This window comes from Carcharhinus amblyrhynchos, chromosome 23 (genome assembly GCF_965287045.1).
Source record: "Carcharhinus amblyrhynchos chromosome 23, sCarAmb.v2.hapA, whole genome shotgun sequence".
Classification (NCBI taxonomy): Eukaryota; Metazoa; Chordata; class Chondrichthyes; order Carcharhiniformes; family Carcharhinidae; genus Carcharhinus; species Carcharhinus amblyrhynchos.
Window position 1 is genome coordinate 40,899,342 of NC_137346.1, and position 26,585 is coordinate 40,925,926.

The following is a 26,585-nucleotide window of genomic DNA, read 5'->3' on the forward strand; positions in this document are numbered from 1 at the left end:
GTTACCATCTACTGCATAAAAATTCTTCTTCACATTCACCCTGCATCACTTGCCCAAAAAATTAAATCTGCATCTCTGTACCTAACCACCAATGAATAGAAACCGTCATTATTTGTCTATCTTATTGAAATCTGTCATAATCCACCCACTGTCAAATCTCCTCTCAATCTCCTTTGCACCAAGAGCACAAGTCCAACTTAACTTTTAGGTAAAATCCCTCACTCTTGGAACCACGTTAGTAAATCTCCTATGTCCTCTCAAGGACCTTCATATCCTTCCTAAAGTGCAGTGACGAGAACTAGATGTAACAGCCCAGTTATGGCCTAACCAGGTGTTCATCGAAGTTCAGAACAACTTCCCTGCTTTTGTATTCCTCTATTTATGAAGTGCAGGATGGCAAACGGTTAACTTATCACTCTCTCAATATGCCTTGCCACCCTCGAATATCAATCTACATGCACTCCCAGACCCTCCAGTCCCTGCATTTTTTTAATTACTGTGTCATTTAGTTTATAATGCTGCTCCCTATCCCTCCTGTCAAAATGCAACACCTCACACATCTCAGTACTAATTCACATCGAGAACTTGTAGGGTTGCAATAACATGGATAACGTTACTGAACCAGTAATCCAGGGGCACGGACTAATGCTCCGAAGACACTAGTTACAATTCCACCACATCAACTGGAGAAATTGAGGTTCAATTACGTAATTGGAATAAAAAACTAGTCTCAAAATAGTCACCATGAAACTACAGAATTGTGGCAAAACCTACCTGGTACACTAATGTCTTTCTGGACTGGAAAGTTGCTACCTTTAGCAGACTCTCAGCAACGTGATTGGCTCTTAATTGCCCTCCGAGATGGCCTAGCAAAACACTCAATTGTAGATGGTTCACCATCACTCTCTCAAGGGCAATTAGAAAAGGGTAAAAAATGCTGGCCTTGTCAATGATGCTCACATCCCATGAGCAATGTTAAAAACAAGCCTGTCCCTTCAGCTAGTCTATGTCCAGTTGCAGTCAATTAACTTCAACTTAACTGCTTGTCACACCTCCAAGTTTGGAATCACTGGCAAATTTTGAAGTTTTACTCTCTATTCCAATACCCAAATTATTTATAAATGTATCGAAAAAAGCAGTGGTCTTAGCGCTCTTGGGAATTAACAGTCTACAATTCTCCAGTTTGAGAACAACCATGTACTATAATTACTTCTGTCCTTAAGGCAAGTTCCTTTCCAAGCTGATAGTCACCCTTAAGATTAAGTATTATTGTCACAAGTAGGCTTACATTAACACCGCAATGAAGTTACTGTGAAAATCTCCTAGTTGCCACACGGCAGCGCCGGTTCAGGTGCACTGAGGGAGAATTTAGTACAGCCAATGCATCTAACCAGCACGTCTTTCGGACTGCGAGGGGTTTTAGGGCGGCATGGTGGCACAGTGATTAGCACCACTGCCTCACAGCTCCAGGGACTCGGGTTCAATTCCAGTCTCAATAGATGCACATTAAGATATTAACATATTAAAGGATTTGCTACCATAGTGTCCGATCACAACACGTCCCAAGAGAGCACTTCCAAGGAGGTCACACTCATCCATTTGGGGGTGGGGGATGGGGAGAAGGTGGGGGAAGAGGGATTCCTCTTCTGTGTGTGGGGAGTTCCCCTTGTCTGCCAGGAGGGGTCATGACATCCATCAGGAAGAGGTCCCCAAAGTTTGTTCACTGGGATTGGGGGGGCGGGGGTCTCGTTTAGCTTTGAGATTGGGCACCCTTTAACAAAGTTGCCCAATCTCAGAATCCTTGCACTGCTGACTTGTTTAGGCCCTGCCCCTCTTATGGGCTGTGATCCTTGCTTACACTCCGAAATTGCACAAAGTACTTTTAAATAAGGCGAGAAAAGGAGTCTGTTAAGTCAGTAAGTTTCGCAGACCTTTTCTCATCTTTACAATGCAGAAAGAGGCCATTTGGCCCATTGCGTCTGCACCAATCATAATGCTTCCGGGCCCTATGCCCATAACCCCTCTTATTTACCTTGCTAACCCCGACGCTAAGTGACAACTTAGCATGGCCAATCAATCTAATCCATGCATCTTTGGATTGTGGGAGAAAACTGGAGCAACCGGAAGAAGTCCACGCATGTGCAAACTCCAAACAGACCCAAGGCTGGAACTGAAATCGGATCACTGGAGCCGTGAGTGAGCAGAGCTAACTACTGTGTCACTATGCCATTCCCCCATTCTCGCATGATCCAACACAATCTTTGTCTCCATCAGGAACCTATGTATGCTGGTAAATGATTTTTGGATTCCCTTTTACACTGTCATTTTATTCTCATTCTCTACGTCTGTCTGTTTTCCTCTTCATCACCTATCCTCTGAACTTATTGTAGTTATTGCACCACTTGTCTCTCCTTCTTGAATGATCATGGTAACTGTTTCCTTCACCTCATCATTAGATTTTTAAATTCTTTAATTCCCAAAACGAATGGGAATGCACCATCTTGTGAATTACAGATGAGAACAATTTTCCAATATTTTGCTGAAGTCGTCATTCTTCATGTGTTAGATTAGACAGAGCATGTTAGGGGAAAGGTGTTTAAGAAAGGCCGCAGGGAAAAGCTTGGGAACTACAGGTCAATGAGCTTAACTTCTGTAGTGCTTAATTGTTAAAGGGTATTCTGAGACACAGGATCTACAGACATTTAGAGATGCAAGGACTGATTAGGGACTGTCAGCATGGTTTTGTAAGTGGAAAATCGTGTCTCGCACTTAGAATTCTGTGCACAGTTCTGGTCACCCTATTATAGATAGGATATTATAAACAAGAGAGAGTGCAGAATAGATTTACTAGGATGCTACTGGGACTTGATGGTTTGAGTTATAAGGACAAGCTGGATAGACTGGGACTTTCTTCCCTGAATATAGGAGACTTAGAGGTGATCTTACAGAGGCCTATTAAGTAATTAAGGGCATAGATAAGGTAGATAGTCAACATCTTTTCCCAAAGGTAGGGGAAAAAGCTTGGGAACTACAGGTCAATGAGCTAAAACGAGGGGGCACAGGTACAAGGTGAGGGGAGAAATACAAAAGGGTCGAGAGGGCAATATTTTCACACAGAGGGTGAGTGTCTGAAATGAGATGCCAGGGGTGGTAGAAGAGGTGGGTACAATTTTGTTTTTAAAAAGCATTTGGATAGTTACATGAGTAAGATGGGGAAAGAGGGATATGCACCAAACTCGGGCAATTGGGACGAGCTAAATGGTAAAAACCAGGCAGCATGGACAAGTTGGGCAGAAGGGCCTGTTTCCATGCTGTAAACCTCTGACTAGTTAATGGCTTACTAACTGCTGTAGATATGGGAAATTATTCCATGTCCAACGTCTTAACAAATATTCACATACTTGACATCCAGTGAGACTTCCTGGAAAGTGATTAGAATGGAATTCCAGACAGGCCTAGGTTTTGCAATGGTAGTGACAGCAAAACTGTCTGTGCTCACCATCATCACACCAGTTTCTGGAGTTGGCATATGTGCAGTTAAACACGGAAACGCAGAAGTTGCTGTTCATGATTCTACGCTTGTCCACAAGTTCCACCAGATGATGATCAAGTAGAAATCACTGAATTTCTAACCTCCAATTTTACTCTATTAGTGTCACTGTAAAGACACTTGAGAAAATTACAACTCAATGACTGAGGTGTAACTGGGTTTAAATAATGTAACAAGTTCATAGTCCCTGAACAATCTCACTGTCCCTGAAAACTAATTTTATATTTGTGGAAATATCAAGTTTTTCCACCATGACTATGTTTTTTTTAAACTTTGACATTTCAGCTTCTACCACAATCCCATTTCCTTTTTATTTCACTCCATACAATTTTAATGAAAAGTGAATAATTCAGTCCACTTTTCTTCAAGGTTTACTGCCTGTGAGCTAACTTCCATGTGACTGGTTACCTATCCTGCTTCTTCACATCACTGCTTACGGACACCTGATATCCCTTTGACTTGGTTCCAGATTCAAATTGACACTGGGAAAGGGACAATTCAGATCACAGAGGTTGCTAGATCTTCATGGACGGCTTTCAAGGTCAGCAACTTTGCTTCAGCATTTTCTTTGGTATCTAGGCCATTAATTCTCCAATGCTAGGAGGACTGATACAACTGTGAAGCTCTTACTCTGGCCGAGGTCAGCTAACTCAAAGCAGAATGAGGGTCATCATCCTAGTTTATCCAGTTGGGCATCACAAAGAGAATGTATAATGCCACGCTACATAAAGTAACAAGTGTGATGATAGTAGGCAGTTGCTATAGATATATATTTCTTTTTGCTTAAGGGGAATGTTTAAAATTCAGCTTTTTTCTGCATGCAGCTGGTATGTTTGGAAAACGTTTAGCTCAGGTGCTGGGAAAGCAGGATTATTACTCCTTTTAGCCATACAGTATTTACTTAGGAGAGAGCTAATGGATTTTTGTTTATAGATGAAGATTTCCCTTGGGGGTTTTGATTAGGTTGATTGGTGGGATCATGTGATAATGTGGTTAGTGGGAGGAGGCAGGTCTGTAGCAGAGAAAAACAACCTTGAGTTTTGGCTGGGGTCTGCAAGCTGCTCTGAAACGCAAAATCTCTCTCTGAGGGCTTCAAGAACATAAGAAATAGGAGCAGGAGGAGGCCAACTAGCCCTTCGAGCCTGCCCCGCCATTCAATAAGATCATGGCTGATCTGTGGTGGCTCAGTTCCACATTCCCGCCCTCTCCCCATAACCCTTAATCCCCTCTCTTATCAAAAACCCATCAACCCGCGTCTTAAAAATATTTAGCGAGGCAGCCTCCACCACTTCAACAGGCAGAGAATTCCAGAGATTCACCACCCTTTGAGTGAAGAAGTTCCTCCTCAACTCCGTTCTAAACTGCACCCCCCTTTATCTTGAGGCTGTGCCCCCTAGTCCTACTGTCTTTTTTGAGCGGGAACAGTCTCTCCACCTCTATCCTATCCATCCCATTCATCATCTTATACGTCTCAATGAGATCTCCCCTCATTCTTCTAAACTCTAACGAGTACAAGCCTAGTTTATTCAGCCTCTCCTCATAGCTCAATCCCCTCAACTGCAGTATCAGCCTAGTAAACCTCCTCTGCACTCCCTCCAGGGCCAAAATATCCTTGCACAGGTGCGGCGCCCAAAACTGCACACAGTACTCCAGCTGCGGCCTCAACAATGCCCTATACAACTGCAGCAAGACCTCCCTACTTTTATATTCAATCCCCCTCGCTATGAAGGCCAGCATCCCATTCGCCTTCCTGACCACCTGCTGCACCTGCAAGCTGGGTTTTTGCGACTCATGCACAAGGACCCCGAGGTCCCTCTGCACCGTCGCCTGCTGCAGTTTTTCGCCACGTAAGTAATAGTCCTTCCTACCATTCTTCCTACCAAAGTGGACCACCTCACACTTGCCAACATTAAATTCCATTTGCCATTTCCTGGCCCATTCACCCAGCCTATCTAGATCCTTCTGCAGACTCTCCAGACCCTCCGCACAATTTGCCTTTCCCCCAATCTTGGTGTCATCAGCAAATTTCGACACCCTGCACTCGGTTCCCTCCTCCAGATCATCTATATAAATGGTAAATAGCTGAGGCCCCAGCACCGACCCCTGGGGCACCCCACTAGTCGCCAACCGCCAATCCGAATAGCACCCTTTGACCCCCACTCTCTGCCTCCTATTTGACAACCAATCCTCTATCCACGCTAACACCCTACCCCCAACTCCATGTCCCCTGACCTTCTGCAATAACCTCTTGTGAGGTACCTTGTCAAACGCCTTCTGAAAATCTAGAAAGACCACATCCACCGGCTCTCCTCTATCCACTGCCCTAGACACATCCTCATAGAACTCCAGTAAATTTGTCAGACACGACTTCCCTTTAATGAAACCGTGTTGCGTCCGCCCTATCAAGCAATTCCCTTCAAGATGCCTCGCAATTTCCTCCTTAATGACGGATTCTAACATTTTACCTACCACAGACGTTAAACTAACCGGCCTATAATTCCCCGCCTTTTGCCTGGCACCCTTCTTAAACAACGGCGTAACATTAGCCGTTTTCCAATCTTCCGGCACTTCCCCGGAATCCAGCGACGTCTGGAAAATAACCACCAAGGCATCCACTATAACCTCCGCCATTTCCTTCAGAACCCTCGGATGCATTCCATCCGGTCCTGGGGACTTGTCCACAATCAGCCCCTCCGGTCTGTCGAGCACCACCTCTCTAGTAACAGTAATGTCATTAAGACCCTCCATTCCTACCACCTTTCCATCGCTAACACCCGGCAAATTATTCACGTCCTCCTCCGTGAAGACAGAAACAAAAAAGTTATTCAAGACCTTAGCCATATCCCCATCCCCTACCACTAGCTCCCCTTTCTCATCCTCTAAAGGACCAACGTTCACCCTAGCCAGCCTCTTCCTTTTTATATATTTATAAAAACTCTTGCTATCCTTTTTTATATTAAGTGCTAGCCCAGCCTCATAGCTTCTCCTACCCTCCTTTATCAACTTCTTTGTCAATCTTTGTTGACATTTAAACCTTTCCCAATCCTCTTCTCGCCCACTGCTCTTAGCTACTCTAAATTCCTCCGCTTTTAATTTAACACTTTCCTTCACCTCCTTCGTTATCCACGGCTTATTACCTCTCTTCCTACTGTCCTTTTTAACCATCGGAATAAATTTCTGCTGAGCACCAAGAAAGATCTCCTTAAAGATCCTCCACTGCTCCTCAGCAGACCTACCTTCCAACGCGCTCCCCCAGTCCACATTCGCCAATTCTTCTCTCATCCTACCATACTCCCCTCTATTCAAACAAAGGACGCGTGTCCGGGAACCCACTTTCTCCTCCTCCATCTGCACCAGAAACTCCGCCATACAATGATCACTCTCTCCAAGAGGATCCTTCACCGCAAGGTCCCTAATTCTACCCGCCTCATTACATAGCACCAGATCCAAGATAGCTCGCTCCCTCGTCGGCTCCAACACACACTGTTCAAGGAAATTATCCCGGCAGCATTCCAAGAACTCCTCCTCGAGCCCACCTCGTCCAACATGGGTCGACCAATCAATATGCAGATTGAAATCTCCCATAACTACTGCCGTCCCATTCCTGCACGCCGCACTTATTTGCGTGTTAACAGCCCGCCCCACCTCCAGATCATTATTCGGGGGCCTATAGACGACACCCACCAGAGTCTTCCTCCCTTTGCTGTTCCTAATCTCCACCCACAACGATTCCACGTTCTGCTCTTTGGCTCCGATATCATCCCTTGCTACCACCTTGATACTATCCTTAATCAGCAGAGCTACGCCACCCCCTCTTTCCTCCTGCCTATCCTTCCTAAACACTTGATAGCCCTGTACATTCATCTCCCAGTCCCTGTCACCTTGCAGCCACGTCTCTGTAATGGCCACCAGATCGTATCCATTTGTGTCGATCTGCGCCACCAGCTCATCCACTTTATTCCGAATGCTTCGTGCATTCAGATAAAGCGCTTTCATCCCAGCCTTCACCTGGACCCTATTTGCCGTAACGCCACCAATTGGGACATCCTCGGCCTCTTCCCTTACCTGTACCCTATCCTTAACTTTAGACCTCATAGCGTCACCTACCCTCGCACCCTCCCCCCCCTAATTAGTTTAAAGCCCTGTCTACAGTCCTCGTTACTCGATTCGCCAACACTCTGGTCCCAGCACGATTCAGACCAACCCCATCCCGCCCGAACAAGTCCCACCTACCCCAATACTGGTGCCAATGCCCCATAAATTCGAACCCATTCCTCCCACACCAATCCCTGAGCCACCCATTCACTTCCTTTATCCTGTCAACCCTACGCCCGTCTGCACTCGGTTCAGGCAGTAGCCCAGAGACGACCACCTTGTCGGTTCTACTTTTTAATTCCATTCCCAGCTTCTCATACTCCCTCCCCAGATCCTCAGTCCGCACTTTGCCTACGTCGCTGGCACCCACATGTACTGCAACGACCGGGTTCTCACCCTCCCACTCCAGGTTCCTCTGCAGCCCAGCTGCGACATCCTGTACCCGAGCACCAGGCAGACAACACACCCTTCTGTGCACTTTGTCATTGTGACAAAGGACAGTGTCAATACTCTTCACCCCACTATCTCCAATCACTACTACGTTCCTTTTCCCCTTCTCTTTGCCTATGTCCTGCTGCATCACTGTACCGTGTGCAATTTGCTCACCAACCTCACCTGCCTCGTCCTCTTCCAGACTGGAAGCAAGAACCTCAAACCTGTTATGCAGATTAAGAGGCTGAGGCCTCCGCTCCTCATCCCCCTTCCTCCTCCCAGCAGCCCCCTTTTGTCCCTGACCCTTAGATTTAGCCAGTCTAGGGGCACCCTCTCTCCCCCTGATGAGCCTCAGTGTCTGTAGCTCAGAGGCCAGCTCATCCACCTTGAGCTGGAGCTCCTCCAGCAACCTGCACTTACTGCAGACATGGTCACTGGGAAGGACCCTGGGGTCCGCCAGTTCCCACATCATACAGAAACCACACATCACATGCCCCTCCATTATTCACTGTAATTTTTTATGGGGAAAAAATTTTTTTCTTTGTTTCTTGCTGTAGTAGTTTTGAAAAAATTTTTTTTTCCTTGTTTTTTTCAAACAAACTCACCAGGCCTTTTTCCTTCCAGCCCTTTTTGATATTAAGCCCTATTAACTCACTCTGCTTCCCACTCACTCCGCTGCCCGCTCAGACGCTGCCCGCTGTCTACACCAGGCCTCCTTTTAAACCTGGCGCTGATTTAAAGCAGGCTGGTCCACAAATGCCTTTTCACCACACCCTCAGAATTCTTAAAGCAGTAAATACAATAAATAAATGCTTTAAACAGTTCTACAAAGAGTAAAGTGCTTTAAACTTATTTTAAACAGGTTTTTAACAGGTAAAATCTTAGCTCTCTCTCTGCTCCAGCAAACAATGGAAGGCTTCACCGTGTGGCCCCTTGATAATTAAAGCAGGCTGGTCCACAAATGCCTTTTCACCACACCCTCAGAATTCTTAAAGCAGTAAATACAATAAATAAATGCTTTAAACAGTTCTACAAAGAGTAAAGTGCTTTAAACTTATTTTAAACAGGTTTTTAACAGGTAAAATCTTAGCTCTCTCTCTGCTCCAGCAAACAATGGACTCTCCCCACCCTCCGCACAATTTGCCGGAGAAGAGATTAGTGGGCAAATGTATAGCGATATGGGGGTAGGGCCTGGGTGGGATTATGGTCGGTGCAGATTCAATGGGCCGAATGGTCTCTTTCTGTACTGTAGGGTTTCTATGATCTTTTCTATGATCTATGATCTATATAAATGGTAAATAGCTGAGGCCCCAGCACCGACCCCTGGGGCACTCCACTAGTCACCATCCGCCAATCCGAATAGCACCCGTTGACCCCCACTCTCTGCCTCCTATTTGACAACCAGTCCTCTATCCACGCTAACACCCTACCCCCAACTCCATGCCCCCTGACCTTCTGCAATAACCTCTTGTGAGGTACCTTGTCAAACGCCTTCTGAAAATCAAGACAGACCACATCTTCATAGAACTCCAGTAAATTTGTCAGACACGACTTCCCCTTAACGAAATCGTGCTGCGTCTGCTCTATCAAGCAGTTCCCCTCAAGATGCCTTGCTATTTCCTCCTTGATGACGGATTCTAACATTCTACCTACAAGAGACGTTAAACTAACAGGCCTATAATTCCCCGCCTTTTGCCTGGCACCCTTCTTAAACAATGGCGTAACATTAGCCGTTTTCCAATCTTCCGGCACTTCAAGACTATCTACACTTCTTTAAGCAAGTATATTTAACGATAAGTATATATAACTGTACTTGGTAGAATTTTAAGTCGGTAAGGGAATAATGCCTATTTGAAATTGAAAGAGTGATATGTCAGAAATTAAAGTAATTTCCTTTCATTTTTGAAACTATTATTCAATGAGTAAAAGCTAAACTGCTTCTTGTTAGTGTTATATTGTGTTATTAAATAATGTTTGTTTTACTATAAAATATCCCTAATTTGTCAGCAGAATTATTCCTCTTTATATTTTTGCCAAAATAGAAAATTGTCTAGCCTGACTTCTGAATGTAATTTGGGATTCTGGTCCAGGACTATAACAGAAAGCTTTAGTTTGTAAGAAGCAAAGCAGATGCTTGCGATATCTTTTCATTAAATTTAAGTTCTTGATCAGAAGATAAAAGGACAAATCATCCCTGACCTTCTGAAGCATGTAGCAGTTAACAAAATAGTCCAACGAAAACTGGAGGGTTGCCTGCATTTATTTAAGACTAATATAATATTTATAACTAAAATGGTTGGAACACGGACACTGGAAGCTAATGTGAAATTAATGTTCTTACTGGCAGGGAAGTATTACATTTCATTTACGGCTCATTTCTTGTTAAGTTGATTTTAGTCAAGATAGAATTAGAGGGGCTGCAATTCTAACAGGACAGGATTTGGGCGCTCAATGCCCTAGACTAGGGGGTAAGGGGTCAGCTAATTCTTGATTGATATACCGTAGTTTCTGATGGAAAACGTGTGGAGGAACAGTGGGTCAGGGCGTAGTTAGTAATACTCAACACAGAACACTACTGAATGGCCAATCTCTCGGCTCACACGAAGAATGGTGCTGTAAGCATTGTGCCTGAGGATGACAAATGCCTAAGAAACATATCCCAGACAGTCAGAAGACAGCAAAATAACCAAATTAAATAGATTTTCCTTTTCAACAATCAAATCAACATTATTTTTAATTTACTTAATGGTGCATTGCTCTTACCTATTCTTATTGAACTGAATGGCAAATTCAACCATGTGCTGTAAGGCCTTGTTTGTGAAGTTCATGTCCATGTAAATATGACCCTGCCTACGAGAAAAGGTGCCAGCAATTTCCAAGCCTTTGGCTTTCACTGCAGGTAACCATACCTGCAAAAGAAAGGAACGTTAGCAACTTCATTGTCCTTGTGTTACACCAATCAACCGCTTCATCAAACATGGCAACGTTATAAAAATAAATTCAAAATACTCAGCAGGTCTAACAGCATCTGGAAAAAAGAAAAAGACTTAAAATTTGGAGTCAAATATCACTTCTTCAGTTCTGAAGCGACATATTTGGCTCGAAACGTTAGCTCTGTTCTTCTCTCCACAAAGAGGTTACGTCCAAATTGTAACATTAACTCTTGTCTCTCCACAGTTGCTGCCAACCTGTTGAGTTACTCCTGCTCCTTGTCTTAATTTCAAATTTCCAGCTTCTGCAGTATTTTTTTAGTTTTGGTGACATTAGTGTTCTTCCCTATCCACCTCAAAAAAGACTTTTACATGCTCACCTTCCCAAATCAAACATCACACTATCTCCTCTTTACGAACTTCAATCAGATTGTGCAGATAAATTTCTAAATTTGGAATACAAGTTGGGTTTAAATTTCTATTTATAATTTTGGATTGCATTTCATCCACTTTAGAACTACTAAACCTGAACAGACTCAAACCTGGATGGCAAGACATTTCTCAACTTAAAAATGGCATTCCATCTTGTGAGGCGAATATATATTAATCACATTTCCTTACTCCCATAGCAACTGTCTTGATAGCTTGGTTGAGTGGGCTTTCCAATTTGTGCTAAATTATGTGGTTATTTACATTACATTTGGTGATACTAGGAAGGGAACTTGCACATGGCAGAGTTTCTATTTGCTTATTACTCTTGTTCTTCTAGGTAGCAGATGTGTCCCTCTTTAGTTTTGGGCTATTTAATGTATGACTTTCCTTAATAACTTTGGGGTTGCAAACAAAATTAGTGAATTTTGCTTAAACAATCTCCCGTGCCATATTAAATGAATTAAGATGCGACATTAGTGTACCTTAAGAGTTTTTTTTTAAATCACGTTCTCTGCAGCTATAAGCGGTTTTGGCTTCATTGCTGCTGGGCTGTCTGCGAGAAGTCTTTTTATTGCTGGTTCAGTGGCTTAAATGGGGTTTCTTTATTTTTACTCTGGGATCATTTGTGGCCGTGCATTGTTAGGAGGAAGGTCATTTGTTTTTGACATTCTTTTTCCCTAGTGAATTTAAAGTTTCATTTTCTGTTTTGGCTGGCTGCAGTTTGAGTTTTAGAAGGGACATCAAACTGAAAATGAGTATTTCTCTCTCTCCCTGGTTTTGAAAATTCTGCTGGTTAACTGAAAGTAAGGCTTCTTGCCTTCCTGGAATAGCGAATCTGCTGTTGGTGGCTTGACTAGAGACTCTCTTGCATTCTGGGAAGCTGTTCTGACTTCAAAGGGTTCTGAGCATATCCAGATGACTGCAAGAAGTTACAAGGCTGAGAGGTCAGGGTTTCAATTCTCCAACCAAAGGACTCAGTTCCAGTCTCACATGAGCATTGGTTTTTTTGCCATGTTAAACTTGTAGGAAGGGTTTTTGTCTGTGGGATGTTTTTCTTTGATTGGAACATTTTAGATATATTTGTTAAGGTTATATATTATTATGGTTGTTTTGTTTTTGTCTGTAATTGGTAAAAGTTATTGATAATTTTCTTTCCATGCATGTTAACTATATTGTTTGATAAAAGCTCCCTAGTGGGTCATTAGAATCATACCTGAGGTGAAATGTATCATGCTTATCCTAGCCAAATACAAAGTGTAAAACTTATGATCCAGGCGGGCTTCAAAAAAATACTTTGGAGTTTCTGACCTGAATTATAACAGAAGAGAACAAACCACGTCTATTGCACCGTATGTGTTCTGAAGCTAGTACCAACAGTAATAGGCTTATGTTCTGAATACTGATTACTTATAGGCATATTTTATATCTTTGAAAGCAATGAACCTCATTACGCTTGGGAAAATGGATAATCACAGCACCAAGGTGTGCACCTTTAACACTGAATCTGTTTTCAATGATTATTTGATGGTGAACATTGCATATTCTTTTGATTCTTTAATCCCTGGAGGGCAGCTATCACGTGTTTTCAAAATACTCAGGGATTCAATTTTTTTTACGAGGCACTGGAATCGCTTTAGTACACTAAAAAGGTTATTCTTGAGAACCCTTGATTAGGTTTGAAATGAAGAATAAATCAGTTACAAGTGTGCGGAAAGGTGGCACAATCTGTTAATGTCACTTTGAGGGAAACATTCACGGTGTTCAATCATTCAAGCCGAAATATTATTTTATCATTCAAGTTTGCTATCAACGCAGAATCAAAATTGAGTCCACTGCACCTGGGCTGACTTTTTCAAAGAGCTATCCAATTAATCCAGCAACCCTAGACTTTCCCCATGGTCCTGCCAATACCTTCCTTTCAAATGCATACAAATTTCCCTTTTAGAAGTTATTAAATCTGCATCTACCACCCAGCAGGTGAGTTCCTCCTCAGATGCGCACCTCTTAGGGAACTGGGAGAACAAGCCTGAAGGGAAATGATGAGGGAGGACTACAGGGTGTTAGGAGGACATAGCAGCAGCCCCAACAGAAGAAGAGCAGGATTGGACAAAGAAAAACAAACTAGTAACAGAATGGATAGCTAGCTGGTCTCAAAACAGAAAGCAGTATATAGGGGTAAATGGTCGCTATCCAGAGCAGCAGGAGGTTTAAAAAAAAAGTCGGATCCCGCTAGGATCACTCTTGTTCACCATTTATATTAATGACTTGGATTTTAGAATCAAAGATCAAATTTCTACATTTGAAGACTGGATGATCCTAAATTGGAGGCTGTGGCAGAGGTCACTCAATACGGAGAACTCAAACAAATTACAAGACATGAATAAACTTACAGAATGGCCACAATTGTTGACCACGTAATTGGAAAATGAATTTCAACACCAATAAATGAGTCACAGTCTAGTAAAAAGAGATAAGAATGTCTCATATTATTTGAAAATAAGAATTTAAATGGGTTAGAGAGGCAAAGGGATAGCGAGCACAAATACACAATTGACTTGATTATAAAACCAAACAGAACACCAAGATTTATTTCTAGAGGTACATAATTGACAATGATAGGTCACTCAATACTGAGAACTTGAACAAATTATAAGACGACATAAAAAGACTTGCAGAATGACCATTATCGCTGATCATGTAACTGGTAAATTAATTTCAATATGTTAGCAAGTTAAAGCCCATGGGATAAAAGGAACAGTGACAGCATAGATTAAATTGGTAAACGAATAGTGGTAAACAGTTTTGAAGACATCCCCAGGATTTGGATCCACTGCCCTGATTTGCAGCAGTGATCTGGTCTTGGATACGCATATCATAATTTACAAATTTTAGATGGCACGAAACTCAGAAATATAGCAAAGAGTGAAGAGGATAGTAACACACATGAGGAGAAGACAGATTGATGAACTGGGCAGATGTACAGCAGGTGCAATTTAACACAGGTGTGAAGCGATGCATTTTAGTAGGAAGAATAAGGAGAAGGAATATCAACTAAATTGTTCAGTTTTTAAGGACTGCAAAGAGTGTTCATACACAGATCTTTGAAGGTGGCAGGGCATGTCCAGAAGATTGTTAAAAATCATGTGGAATCCTTGGCTTTATAAACAAAGGTATAATGTACAAAAGCAAATAAGTTATAAATCTTTGTAAATAACTGGTTAAGCTCCAGCTGGAGAGCTGTGCATACTGCTGGGCACCACGCTTAGAATCATAGAATCCTTACAAAGCAGGAGGAGGCCATTCGACCCATCAAGACTACACCAACAACAATCCCAGCCAGGCCTCGTCCCCGAAACCCCACGTATATACCCTGCTATTCCTTGGGACAATTCAGCATAGCAAATCAACCTAACCATCACATCTTTGGAGTGTGGCAGGAAACCGGAGCACCCGGATGAAACCCGACACAGATAGCGACCCAAGGCCGGAACTGAACCCGGGTCACTAGCCCTGTGAGGCAGCAGTGCTAACCACTGTAACAGGGATAGGCAATTCTATTTGGCCAGTTCGGGCATCAAACCCACAACCTTGGTGTTATTTGCACCACTTGAGTTAATTGTCACCAACATTATTTTGCATTATTGCACATCATTGCAATTATGGTAGTATTGCATGCTGAACTGCGCTGCATTTATATCTGTTTTGCTTGGACTGCTTCATCACAAAGGAAATCAAGGCCTTCAAGATGCTTCAGAGATTTTCCTAGAATGGTAACTGGGATGTGAGTCTTCATTTGAATGGAGTGACAACAGAATCTGGGATTGTTCTTCTTGCACTAAGGAAGACCAAGGGGCAATTAAATAGTCATGTTCAGAACCATAAAGGGCGATGACAGAGTAAATGAAACACTATTTTCACTAGCTGGTGGGTCAATAATCTGTGGAAACAGCCTTCAGGTAATTGTTAAACGAATCTATGGAAACATGAAGAGTATTACTTTTTTGTTAATTTATACTGTATTATGATCTGGATTGCGTTGCCTGAAAGAATGATAGAGGCAGATCAATTAGTAACTGTCAAAAAGGAAGTTGGATAAGCACAAAAGGGGAAAATTTGGTGAAGGGGCAAGAGCAGGAAAATTAAACTCTCTCAAATAGCCAGCAGAGGTACAATGGTCCAAATGGCCAACTTGTGTTGTGTCATTCTATGCTGCTGCTTTAGCATAGTTCACAATAAACATAGTTCACTGCTAAGGGCAGGAACACTATACCATGGAATTCATATGCATTGTTCTGCATTGATGGAGCCATGTGTATTCTGCTGTGCTGCCAAAAGGTGAGCAAGTCTAATCGCTGTCACTTCCTGACATCAGTTAGAGGTTACTTGCCCTTTAGCAGATCTGGAGCTCAATTGTAGGACAGAATAAAACAAGCAAAAAAAAACTCACTTTCTTCCTCTTTGAAAAAATACGTGGTGTGACACAAGAAAAATGTGACAACGTAAAACATTTATTTTTAAGATATAGTTAGTAGACTTGTGATGCACAGTGGGTGAGACAACACTAAGTTTTTAAAAAGGACAAGTGCATTGTATGAAATAATGCTAAAGTTACCAGACTGTTACTAAGGTATAGTTATGCATCCATTTAAGGTCAAAAGTATAAACGCTCTGCCATGCTCAGGACCATTAGCTTTCGCAGGCAGATTTACTTTGGGGCAGCAGGGTGACACAGCGGTCAGCACTGCTGCCTCACAGCGCCAGAGATCTGGGTTCGATTCCCAACTTGGGTCATTGTCTGTGTGGAGTTTGCACATTCTCCCTGTGACGACATGGGTTTCCTCTGTGTGCTCCAGTTTCCTCCCACAGTCTGAAAAACATGCTGGTTAAGTGGATTGGCCATGCTAAATTCTCCCTCAGTGTACCCAAACAGGCACTAAGGATTTTCACAGTAACTTCATTGTAGTGTTAACGTAAGCCTACTTGTGACTAATAAAAATAAACTTTAAACCTTACTTTTTTTTTTAATATGACCCCTAATATTAATCAGAAGCCTTGGTTATGACTATTAAAGGTAGGTAATTATTGAGAGACACTGGTTAATTCGAGGTCAAGCAGGTTTTAAACAAAAACACGGGGTGCAACATTGAACAAATAGTCTCACATAAGCAATAAGAAACCAGTGAGAGGAAAAGGAGTAAATGATACACTGTCTCAGTGGTAGTATATCATGGAAACATATGATTGGAAGGTGCAGTTTCAAGCAAGTCTGCATTTAATAGCAGAGGCCTTCTGTAACTTTCCAGGCAACAGCAGCTATTGCACGAATGAAGATATATAGTTTAAGAGAAAATAATTCACTCAGAACGGTTTCCAGGTAGTTAGGGAGCTAATTATCTCCCAAAATGCAAGATTCTTCATCAATCTTTATCAACCCATAAAGCTGAAAACAGTGCTACTTTTCTTTTGTATCATTAAGATCAGTAATCCACACTTACAGCTTTTGGAGCCACATAGCCTCCGGCTGCCATTCCAATTCCAGTTGAGAGTTCAAACAGATCACTCAGGCCACTGCTCGACACAGCAGGGGTTGGTGATGGGCCAAATGTAGCAGGCACAGATGAAGGTATAAAGCTTTGACCAACCTGCAACAAAAATAATTTTAACGCGTGAACATTTAGTATCAGAACATTTCTGTACAAAGCAAACTGAGTACCAATATTCAATTGCTTCAAATGTTCCATTTGAATCGGAGCAGCTTATTTGGATGGTTACATTTTTAGATAGACGTTTTATTTGCACATCATTGCATTTATGGCAGTATTTCATGCTAAACTGCATTTGTAGCTGTTTTGCATCAGAAAGATTATCTATGAACACCGTCTTCATTCAGCGGTGATGACTGCAAACAAGGCTCCTGAAGGCTTTGGTGAAAGTGGTTGAGTGATATTTTAAGTAGTATTAACGTTGTTTAAATTTGATTGAGGATCTTGTAACAAGGAGTCCAACGTCATGATTTCAAATTGGCAGCTGATATCCATAAAAGTCTAGCACATTACTCCTCTGCACAGTACATTACATTACACTTACTCACTCCTAACCTTTGTTAATTCCATATAAAGTCAAAGCTAAACACAATAGGAAGGCTGACGATGGGGATTACATAAAGAGCAGTGGGAAGGGATTAGGTGGAGTATAAACACTAACATGGACGAGTTGGGTCAAATGGCCCATTGCTGCATTGCACATTCATGTAATATGATCAAGGCTGATTTAATTAAATTGATTCCCTTTCCTTTGTTTGAGTCTTGCCATACCATGTCCCATCCCAAGGGGGTGAACAGATTATGAGTAAGTCAACACCAATTTGAGACCAACTGCTCAGGTGTGCACAAAGTAAAAGTACCTGATAGATTATCGCTCCTGATTACTATCCTGTCACTCCTGCTGAATGATGCATGCAACACCAGGGGACAAAGGGTTAGACTGCACTGTGATAACACCCGTAGTGATTAGCCTGACAATACTAAGCAACGGAGATCAGACATTAAGACTGGAAAGTTGGGGAAATAACTGGTCAACAGGGTGGAGAAGCTCAGAATCAAACTGCACAAAAATCAGCAAATTCCAAGAGGGAAAAGTATAAGAACAAATCAAACCCCCATAAACTTTAATTGTGATATATTTGTCACTTTAGGAGAAAAACTCACCGCTGGACTCCCACCAGTAGGCCCGCCAAGATCTCCCCCAAGCTGAAAGATATAGAATACAGAGTCAGAGTCAATGAAGCAGAGAGCAAAAAATAGATAGCTAGAGGGCAATAGCCAGACAGACAGCAGCAGGCAATAGCCAGCCAGTGGGCAATAGCCGGACAGACAGCAGTGGGCAACAGCCTGCCAGCCAGCCAGCGGGCAATACACCGACAGCCAGCCAGCAGAGGCAATATTCAGACAGACAGCTAGCCAGTGGACACTAATAGACAGCCAGCCAGAGGCACTAGATGGACAGCCAACCAGCCAAAGGGCATTAGACAGACAGCCAGCTAGCCAGAGGGGATTAGACAGACAGCCAGCTAGCCAGAGGGCATTAGACAGACAGACAGACAGCTGCTAGCCAGAGGGCATTAGACAGACAGACAGCCAGCTAGCCAGAGGGGATTAGACAGACTGACAGCCAGCTAGCCAGAAAGCATTCGACAGACAGACAGCCAGCTAGCCAGCCAGAGGGCACTATACGGACAGCCAGAAGGCACAGACAGCCAGCGGTGAAGGGAGAAATGCATTTATGAGTTAATTAAGAAAATGTTAACTTCCACAACCCTCACCAATTCTAATTTATTCAAACCAATCTTGCAGAGAATAATGAAAATTTATTTCAGATTAAAGCGGATTTTCACTCATTTAATATAAACAGTTTCTGACTGGTTGATAGGGAGAATTTTCAGTCCCAACCAATTTAGTTCAGTCTCACAGGCAAGTCAAGCATTTGGTCAATGATAGCCAGGCAGGAAATAATTGAAAGAGGAAAGAGGCGGTGAGCAATCCTTAGATTCCAGCTCTATTCACTCCCAGCAAACCAGACAATGGAACTGAACAGAACTATTAAGACAAATAGTCATTCAGGGGAAATATGAACAACAGAACTAAAAGATTTCAAAAAGTTCAATGTTAGGAAAGGCCTAAATATAATTCATTGAATTCAGTGGATCAAGTGTGCGCGCTCACGTTATACATGTTGACACAGTGCTGCACTGGAAGTCTCTGCTGCAATCAATTCCTCTACAAGTCTCTTATCAAGTCATTGACAATTGCTCACAGCATGTCTGCACCAAAATTCCAAAGTGATAGGCTTCATATATGAAAACCAAATTTAAATTTCAAGGAAGTGAGCCAGTAAAATCACACATTCATGTGCAATTCCATCATTACACCTGAAATCTGTGGGATGTTTATATTTTTCAGAACGCCCAGCACAACGGGAATTGCAAGTGCATCCAAATAAGACAACCCATTCATTACCTGTCGTTTGTGAACTGCTCAAGAAGAATCCCAGTCAATTCCATTAAGGTTCAATGATATAGCATGGAGAGATGCTGATCCATACAAGAAAAGGCTTCTCAATCTGTTTTATGTTACTCGGCTCAATTACTCCAATGCTCTCTTAACTGGCTTACCATCTTCCAACCTTTAAATGTCAGCTCACCCAAAACTCTTAGCTTAACCTATCCTGACTCCCATTCACCAACTAAGCTATACTGATTCTCAGTCCAGCAATGCCTTAATATTAAAATTCTCCTTTTTGTGTTCAAAGCCCTACGTTATCTGACTCTTTCCTATCTCTGCAATTCATTCCAGTCATCCAACCCTCTGAAAACATCATGTTCCTCCTTTTCTGGTCTCCTGTGCATCCAATCATTGGCAGCAATGTTTTCAACTGGCCAGGTGGATCCTAAACTATGGAATTCTTTCCCGAAACCTCACCCTTTCCCTTATGGTTTAAGACGCTCGTAAATCCAGCCTCTTTGACTAGGTTTTTGATAACCAGTCCTAATAACTCATTATGTGGCTCAGCATCTGACTCCTGTGTTTTGTTATTTTAAGGGCAGTAATTTGAAATTTCTGATGCTACTGAATATCCCAAGTCAACGTCAGGAATGCCCAATTCGACTAATGTTGTTGTGAGTAGTGTTAGTGATGTTAGATTTAACCTCTGCATGAGCAAAAGTTTCAATTAGTCCATGTTCCCCACCTCACTGGCCATTATTCAGGGACACCTATTGGAAAGTGTATTGAATGTGAAGGTAGCATCTGATTTAGCTGTGATGTCCTTCAGAACCGAGTTGCACAGTGACAACCACTGCCTCAAATCAATCTCTAGAACAACTGCTTTGGCAAGATTGAAGAGGGATACGGGTACAGCATCTGTCTGATACTGTGTGTTCACAGACGCCTGCACCAAAATTGCAACATGACATACTTCATGTATGAAAATAATCCCAAATTTAATCTCTAATAAAATGAGCCAATGAAATTGGACATCATGTAAAATTGATCCGTTGCTTCCGAAGTCTACAAAATATTTAATTTCCTAGAATGTTCAGCGGGGGATTTTCACAGTAATTTCACTGCCATGTAGGCCTACTTGTGACTAATAAATAAACTTCAACAGCAGGAAGGAAGTTGCATTGTTTAGTTAAGCACAAATGTATCCCAATGGAAGACTACCTGTGACCAGTCATTTGTGAGCTGCTTTATAAGAATCCCAGTAGGTTCCATAAAGGCTCAGTGGATACAGTGTGTAGAGGTGCTGAGTCATATAGGAACAGACTTTTCAATCTGTTTTCCATCACTAGGCTCAATTATTCCCACTGTACTCACTTTCAGCAAACCAGACAACGGAACTGAGCAGAAACATTAAGACAATTATAGTCATTCAGGGGAAATGAACAACAATGCTAGGTAAGGTCTAAATCTAATTCATTGAATTCAATGGATTGGCTGTATGTGCTCACTTATTAACTGCTGACACACAAAGTGCACTGGAAGCTGTTGTAACTTAGCATCTTCAGGAGTGGAAGGGACAAAGCTAGGAGAACAAAACTGAAGACCAAAACAGCTCAACAAAAGACGACGTACTGCACAAGCAATGAAAATAGAAAAATGCAGCAATTATCTGGTGTCATTAATAGTATTAAACAAGTAGAATGAGATGCCTCATGAGCACCCATTGTCAGTGCATTAATTCCTTTAGTTTTTCCAATGAATGGAAATCCAACTGATTTTGAAATGAAAGTCTGTTCAATCAGAACTCAATTTATAGCTCAAAAAGGCCATTAAACTAGTCCATGTTGGTGTTTCTGCTGCACAACCTCTTACCTCACCTCATCTAGCCCTATCGGCATAGCGCTCTATTTCTCTCACCCTTGTGTTTATTTAACTTCCCCTTAAGTTCACAAAGGTTTACTTCACTGTCTTACTGTCCGGTGAATCCGTGACCTCCAGAGTCAAACTGTATTCACACTGCAACTGTGACATTAGGCCAAAGCTAAGTGAAACTGCAATGGTGATGGTGCAACCCTAAATGCACCTTAACAGGAATGTCTGCAATAACAGAGACACAACAAACCCACAATTGAGGGGGAAAAAAAAGAACTTGCTTGTTTTCCGTACTCAAAACTAAATACAACTTGAATGATTTAAATTTTGTCCACACATTATCAGAGAAAACAGGCACTGTTAAAAATGAATTTTGGACACAATGTCCAAATTGATGACAATTGATGATAGTCTACATTACACATGTCTAAAATAGCAAACGTAGGTACTCTCTCAAAACCAGCAATCTAAGGTTGTGCCAGATTTCAGATCTTGCTCGATTTCAGATTGGGCAGTTCAGGTGGGGTCAAGGGTTGCTCAGCGCAGCATATCAATGCAACACCAAGTCGAATTGCCCAAATAAGCATTTTTTTTATTTTGCTCAATTAAAATTCGTGCATGGCACATGCTAAAAATGTCTAGTTTTCTGATGGCCAGAATTGAGACACTATACTGTGATTAAATTTCCCTACTCTGGTTATTAGATAGGAAGCAGGGATGTAGAGAAATGATACAAAGTCATATCTGGTCAAAAGTGATTCAAACTATATAGGATCATACGAACATAGAAGTTAGAAGTGGGAGTAGTCAATTTAGACCTTCGAGCCTGCTCTGCCATTCTATACGATCATAACTGATCTCCATCTCGTCCTAACTCCACTTCCCGGCTTTTCCCCACACCCCTTTATCCCACTTTTGATCAAATATGTATCAGTTTTTTGAATCCATTGATTGATTCTGCACTCACTGCACTCTGTGGCAGTGAGTTCCATAGGTTTGCAACCCTCTGTGAGAAATAACTGCCTCTTATCTCTGTCTTGAATCTCCCCCCATCTTACTCTACCAACTATGACCTCTTGTCCTTGACTATTCTAAAAGTGGGGACATTTGGTTAACATTTACTTTATCAATCCCGCTGAATATTTTATATACCTCAATCAAATACCCCCTCATTTTTCTGGACTCCAGCAAGTACAAGCCCAAGCTACTCATACGATTCCAATCAATTCACTGGATAAAGAGAATTGAAAGGCCATTCCAGCAGGGACAAAAATGACGACAAAATTTATCACATTGCAATATCACCCTTTCCTGACACTTTGATCTACACAGTAAGGTTTCAAAAATCAGATATGGGACACATTTCAGGAGGGGTGGACTTGTTCCACACATTACAACCGCACAGCTCAGCAACAGTGAAACTCAGTGATACTCAACTCACATGCTGTGTTGCACAACTCTCTGCAACCAATTCCATAACAGATAACTATAGACACTTTTAACTGGAAGTACAGTAATAAAAGTTCTAGCGGTATTAAACAACATGTAGCTATATACTTTTAAAGCAGTAGAACGATCCAAGATGCTTAACAGGGCTGATATAAAGAGATAGTCGGGCAGTTAGGTTGTACAAGGGTTGGTTTTACGAAGGGTTAAAGGAGGAAAGATGTAGCTTTAAGAGAAGATACGACAGTTATGAAGCACATAGCTGCCAACGGTGAAGCTATGAACATCGTGGACACACAAGCAGTCAGAAATGTCAGGGTAGAGATCTTGGGGTAATGTAGGACAGGTTACAGAGATACAAGAGGTGAGACCATCAAAGGATTTGAAAACAAAGATGAGAATTTTAAAAATCAAGGTGGGATCAGAGAGCACAATTGTGTTGTGTGAATAGGACTTGATGCATGTAATGACATGGCCAGAGATTTGGATCAGCAAGTTTATAGAAGTGGGGCAGCAAGAACAGACCTTCTGGGGAAGAATGTCTCCAGTGGCAAGAGTGTGGAAATGAGAAGTGAAGTCGGGGCAAATGATTCTCTGGCCAAGGCAAAGTAGATAAGTGTGGAAGCAGACAAGGGCGCTAACACTCAGCTGGAAGACGAAGATGTTTGATCAAACATGTAAAAACTGCAAACAAGTCAGGAAGCACGAGGAGAGTCACAGTCACAGCCAAACAGGATCATATTTCACCACTCTGACGCGGTACATTGTAGTGCTGCAGCAGGGCAGAAAGATTACTAGAGCATTCAAACTGCTAAGAGAAAATGGACATGGGTTTAGGTGGTGACAAGAACTTTGGAGACAAAAGAGACTTGGAGTTGGGGCAATAACAGTGGGGTAAAGAATGGGTTTCTTGAGGGTGGGATTGTTAACATTATTTAAGATCCTGTTGACCTCTACCCAATCTGGACCTGCACCTTTCAAGTAATAAGTTACTTCCGTATTCTTCATACCAAAATGTACTATCTTGCATTTATCAATGTTGAACTTTGTCTCCTGTAACATGCTGCAGTCCTCCAGACTGTTGACTCTCTTACCCAATTTGTCATCCTCAAACTTGGAAATTGACCTTTGAATTGCAAACTCCAAATCATTTGTGTAAATTGTGAATAGCAGTGGTCTTAGGACTGACCCTGTGGAATATCACTTCCCAACCTGCCATCACTCAAAATAACTGCCTTTTATTATCCAACACTCTTTCTCTCAAAGCCAGCAATTCACTTTGGTAATACTATGAGCCAACAAGAGGTTGGTCTGGTGGTAATGGAGGATGGGTCTCAAGGCCAAAACGAACAAAGAGGGGGGAAATCTGATGTTGTGATCTGGGGAACAGAAAAGCAAGAAAATTGAGCACTGGGGTACACTGGTCACCATTACTGAGGCTTGCTTTATATCATTGAATCCCTAGCGTAGAAGGACACCATTCATCTTATGGAGTCTGCACTGACTTTCCAAAAGAGCATCTTATGCAGGCTCACCTCCCACCCTGAGCCTGTAATCCCACACATTTACCAACATATCCTTGAACACTATGGTGCAATTTAGCATGGCCAATCCACCTAACCTTCACATTATTGGACTGTGGGAGGAAACCGGTGCACCCAGGGAAACCCACACAGACACGGGGAGGAAGTGCAAACTCCACACAGTCTCCCAAGGCTGGAATTGAACAGGGGTCCCTGGGGCTGTGAGGCAGCAGTGCTAACCACCATCATTTCTGAAGAAATGAAAAGCCAAGGGTTGTGCAGAATCAATCATGATGTAGCAAAATCATGGCTAAGTTGGAGGTCACCATAAGATCAAGGCAAGAAACAGATTTCAGCCAAGGGCTGTAAATTACTGACCACAATCCCTTAGAGTAGCAAAATAAAGTGAGAAAATCAGTTGGACCATCACAAGCTCAGCAGGTGACAACAGCAGGGGGGAAGGGGCAGTAGACAAAATTAATCTTAAAATGTTAAAACCACGCTATAGCAGACCAGAGTCACAGCAGCTGACACTGAGTGTGACAACATAGATTTAATACTCAGAATGCAACCGGATGCTCTCAGGAAGAGTCAGGAGTTCTTGTACCTTATTGTTCAAAATATGAAACACTCTGTAAACTAGGAGGCATAGGATCCCTACAGTGCAGAAGGAGGCCACTCAGCCATTGAGCCAACACTGCCACCCAGGCCGCAATCCCTGTAACCCCATGTATTTACCTCGCTGAGCCCCTGCCAATAGCATGGCCAATCAACCTAATCTGCACATCTTTGGACCCGGGGAGGAAACTGGAGCACCCGGGAGGAAACCCAAACAGATACACGGAGAACGTGCAAACTCCACACAGACAGTCACCGGAATTGAAGGCTGAATTGAGGCTGGAATTGAACACAGGTCCCTGGTGCCATGAGGCAGATGTGCTAACCACTGCGCTGCCCTATGTATAACAACAGTCAGACTCATTCAGACTTACGATTTTTTTTACTGCATATGGACACAAATGCATTTGTTTGTACAATTAGAACAAGCAGAGTTTTCTAAGAAGATACCAATACTATGGGCTTCATTTGTTGCACTCAGGAAATGCAAACATATCCACCAAACTGGAGCACTCCCAAATTCATCAAAAAATGACTAGCTTACACTTCCATTTAGAACATAGAACATTACAGCGCAGTACAGGCCCTTTGACCCTCAATGTTGCGCCAACCAGTGGAATGAATCTAACGACCCTCTAACCTAAACTATTCCAATGTTATCCATATGCCTAGCCACTGACCATTTGAACGCCCTTAAAGTTGGCGAGTCCACAACTGCTGCAGGCAGGGCACTCCACGCCCTTACTACCCTATTTGGCTATTGTATTTATATACTATAAGCTGCTATTTACTGCAGCTTATGAAGGAACTGAGAATAAACTTCAGAGCTTCCATCAGTAACACCCTGATTGATGCTCTATGAAAAGTCAAAGGTCAAGTGTGAACAAGCAGTATCCAGTACTCACTACATCACAGCTCAAGAGATATCATGTCAAGTTTTATATTGATGTCTAGATGACAGAGATCCCACACTGATACATATGCTGCTCTACATTCCTCCGAACGACAGGTCAAGCGCATCTCACAGATTAGAACTGCATCAAAAATGCAATAAATTTACATGGATTAAAATCATTTTGTTTATTCATTGATTAGACTGAGACAGACTGATTCCCATATATTTTTCTATGAATCTGAATGGAGTCAGGCCCTCTTTGCCTTGCTACCTTTCAGTGGGTAACAATTTCCTTTGACTGCTCCACCACCCAACCCTACTGCACTTCAATTAAAATATAAGACAATCTTCCACATCACTATGCAGCTGACATGACAAAGCTTGGACACAGAGCTATTAGAAAATGATATAATAGCAATGGAGAACAGGGAAATGTGCTGATACATACAGCAATGCCTAGTCCGCAATACTGCTGGCACAGTAAAGTACAGGGCTGCATCAGCAGACCTATTCTTAAATACTTCCTGAATATCATTTGAATGCAGCAAGAACCAAATGTCAGATAACCTTGAAAATTATGGCATCCCTTGTAGCACCTCTCAAAATCACTCATGGGTGAGTGTAATTGAGAATGAAAAAGATAATTGTTTGGAGTGGGGCAGGGGTGTACAGAGAGAGAGAGAGAGAGAGAGAGAAGAGGATGAGGGGGAAGCAGAAACAGACAAAAGGAGGTGAAGGAGAGGGGAATTGATTGAGGAGGGTTGGAGGGGAAAGTAATACATCAACTTGGGT

General features: G+C 42.3%; 1 protein-coding gene across 2 annotated transcripts in view; it reads right to left on the reverse strand.

Moving 5' to 3' along the window:
- The window catches only part of ap2b1 (adaptor related protein complex 2 subunit beta 1), a 272,901-nt gene that overhangs the window by 125,083 nt on the left and 121,233 nt on the right, over window positions 1–26,585 (reverse strand). The window contains exons 15-17 of one of the 2 annotated variants that reach the window (XM_080210856.1): window positions 18,147–18,188; window positions 16,935–17,081; window positions 10,841–10,986 (exon numbers count right to left, since the gene is read on the reverse strand). In XM_080210856.1, the coding sequence (XP_080066982.1) occupies window positions 10,841–10,986; window positions 16,935–17,081; window positions 18,147–18,188 (335 nt within the window). The remainder of the gene's footprint in view (window positions 1–10,840; window positions 10,987–16,934; window positions 17,082–18,146; window positions 18,189–26,585) is intronic. The other variant, XM_080210859.1, reaches the window with a different exon arrangement.